The sequence below is a fragment of the Eimeria mitis genome, genomic scaffold (genome assembly GCF_000499745.2).
Source record: "Eimeria mitis Houghton genomic scaffold, Emh_scaff11091, whole genome shotgun sequence".
In the NCBI taxonomy this organism is placed as follows: domain Eukaryota; phylum Apicomplexa; class Conoidasida; order Eucoccidiorida; family Eimeriidae; genus Eimeria; species Eimeria mitis.
Genome location: NW_013567638.1, coordinates 1 through 687, shown reverse-complemented (window position 1 = coordinate 687; position 687 = coordinate 1). Strand labels below are relative to the sequence as shown.

Sequence of the window (687 nt, the reverse complement as noted above, 5' to 3'; positions counted from 1 at the left end):
CAGCAACAACAGCAGCAGCAGCAGCAGCAGCATCCGGAATGAGCAGTCCTTCACAGTGCGAAGAAGGCCGTCAAGACACGGCGGATACATCTGAGGCAGCAGCAGCAGACCCTTCTGCTGCTGCTGATGTTGCTGCTACTGCTGCATCTCCTGCTGCTTCTGCTGCTGCTGCTGCTGAGGAGGGGGGGGCGTTGCTGCTGCAGGTGCTAGAGATAGGCAGCAGCTCTGCCCTAGGCCAGGTGCAGCAGCTCGTGCTGCAGTCGGAGAGCAGCAAACCCTATAACCAGCAGCTATTCGATAAGATTGCAGCGTAAGCCTCGGTTGCTGCTGCGCTTGCTGCTGCTGCTCCTGCTGCTGCTGCTCTTGCTGCTGCTGCTCTTGCTGCTGCTGCTCTTGCTGCTGCTGCTCTTGCTGCTGCTGCACTTGCTGCTGTTGCTGCTGCTCTTGCTGCTGCTGCTGTTGCTGCTGCTGCTGTTGCTGCTGCTCTTGCTGCTGCTGCTCTTGCTGCTGCTGCTGCGACGACGTTTGCTTCTGCTGCTGCAGTTCATATTCGACCGATGGTTTAGGGTTTAGGGTTTAGGGTTTAGGGTTTAGGGTTTGTGTTTGTTGTGTGTGTATCAGTTGTTTTGTTCCTGGTGTGTTGCTGCTTGCTGCTGCAACATTTCTAGTTTGGGTGTATCTGCTGTT

At 55.9% G+C, this 687-nt stretch overlaps 1 protein-coding gene across 1 annotated transcript; it reads left to right on the top strand.

The window, feature by feature from the left end:
* Window positions 1–38: 38 nt before the first annotated feature.
* EMH_0100060 (uncharacterized protein) lies at window positions 39–314 on the top strand (the record flags this gene model as incomplete). Its single annotated transcript, XM_013494331.1, has 1 exon — window positions 39–314. The coding sequence occupies one exon, from the start codon at window positions 39–41 to the stop codon at window positions 312–314; it is 276 nt and encodes a 91-aa protein (XP_013349785.1).
* Between the last annotated feature and the right edge of the window lie 373 nt (window positions 315–687).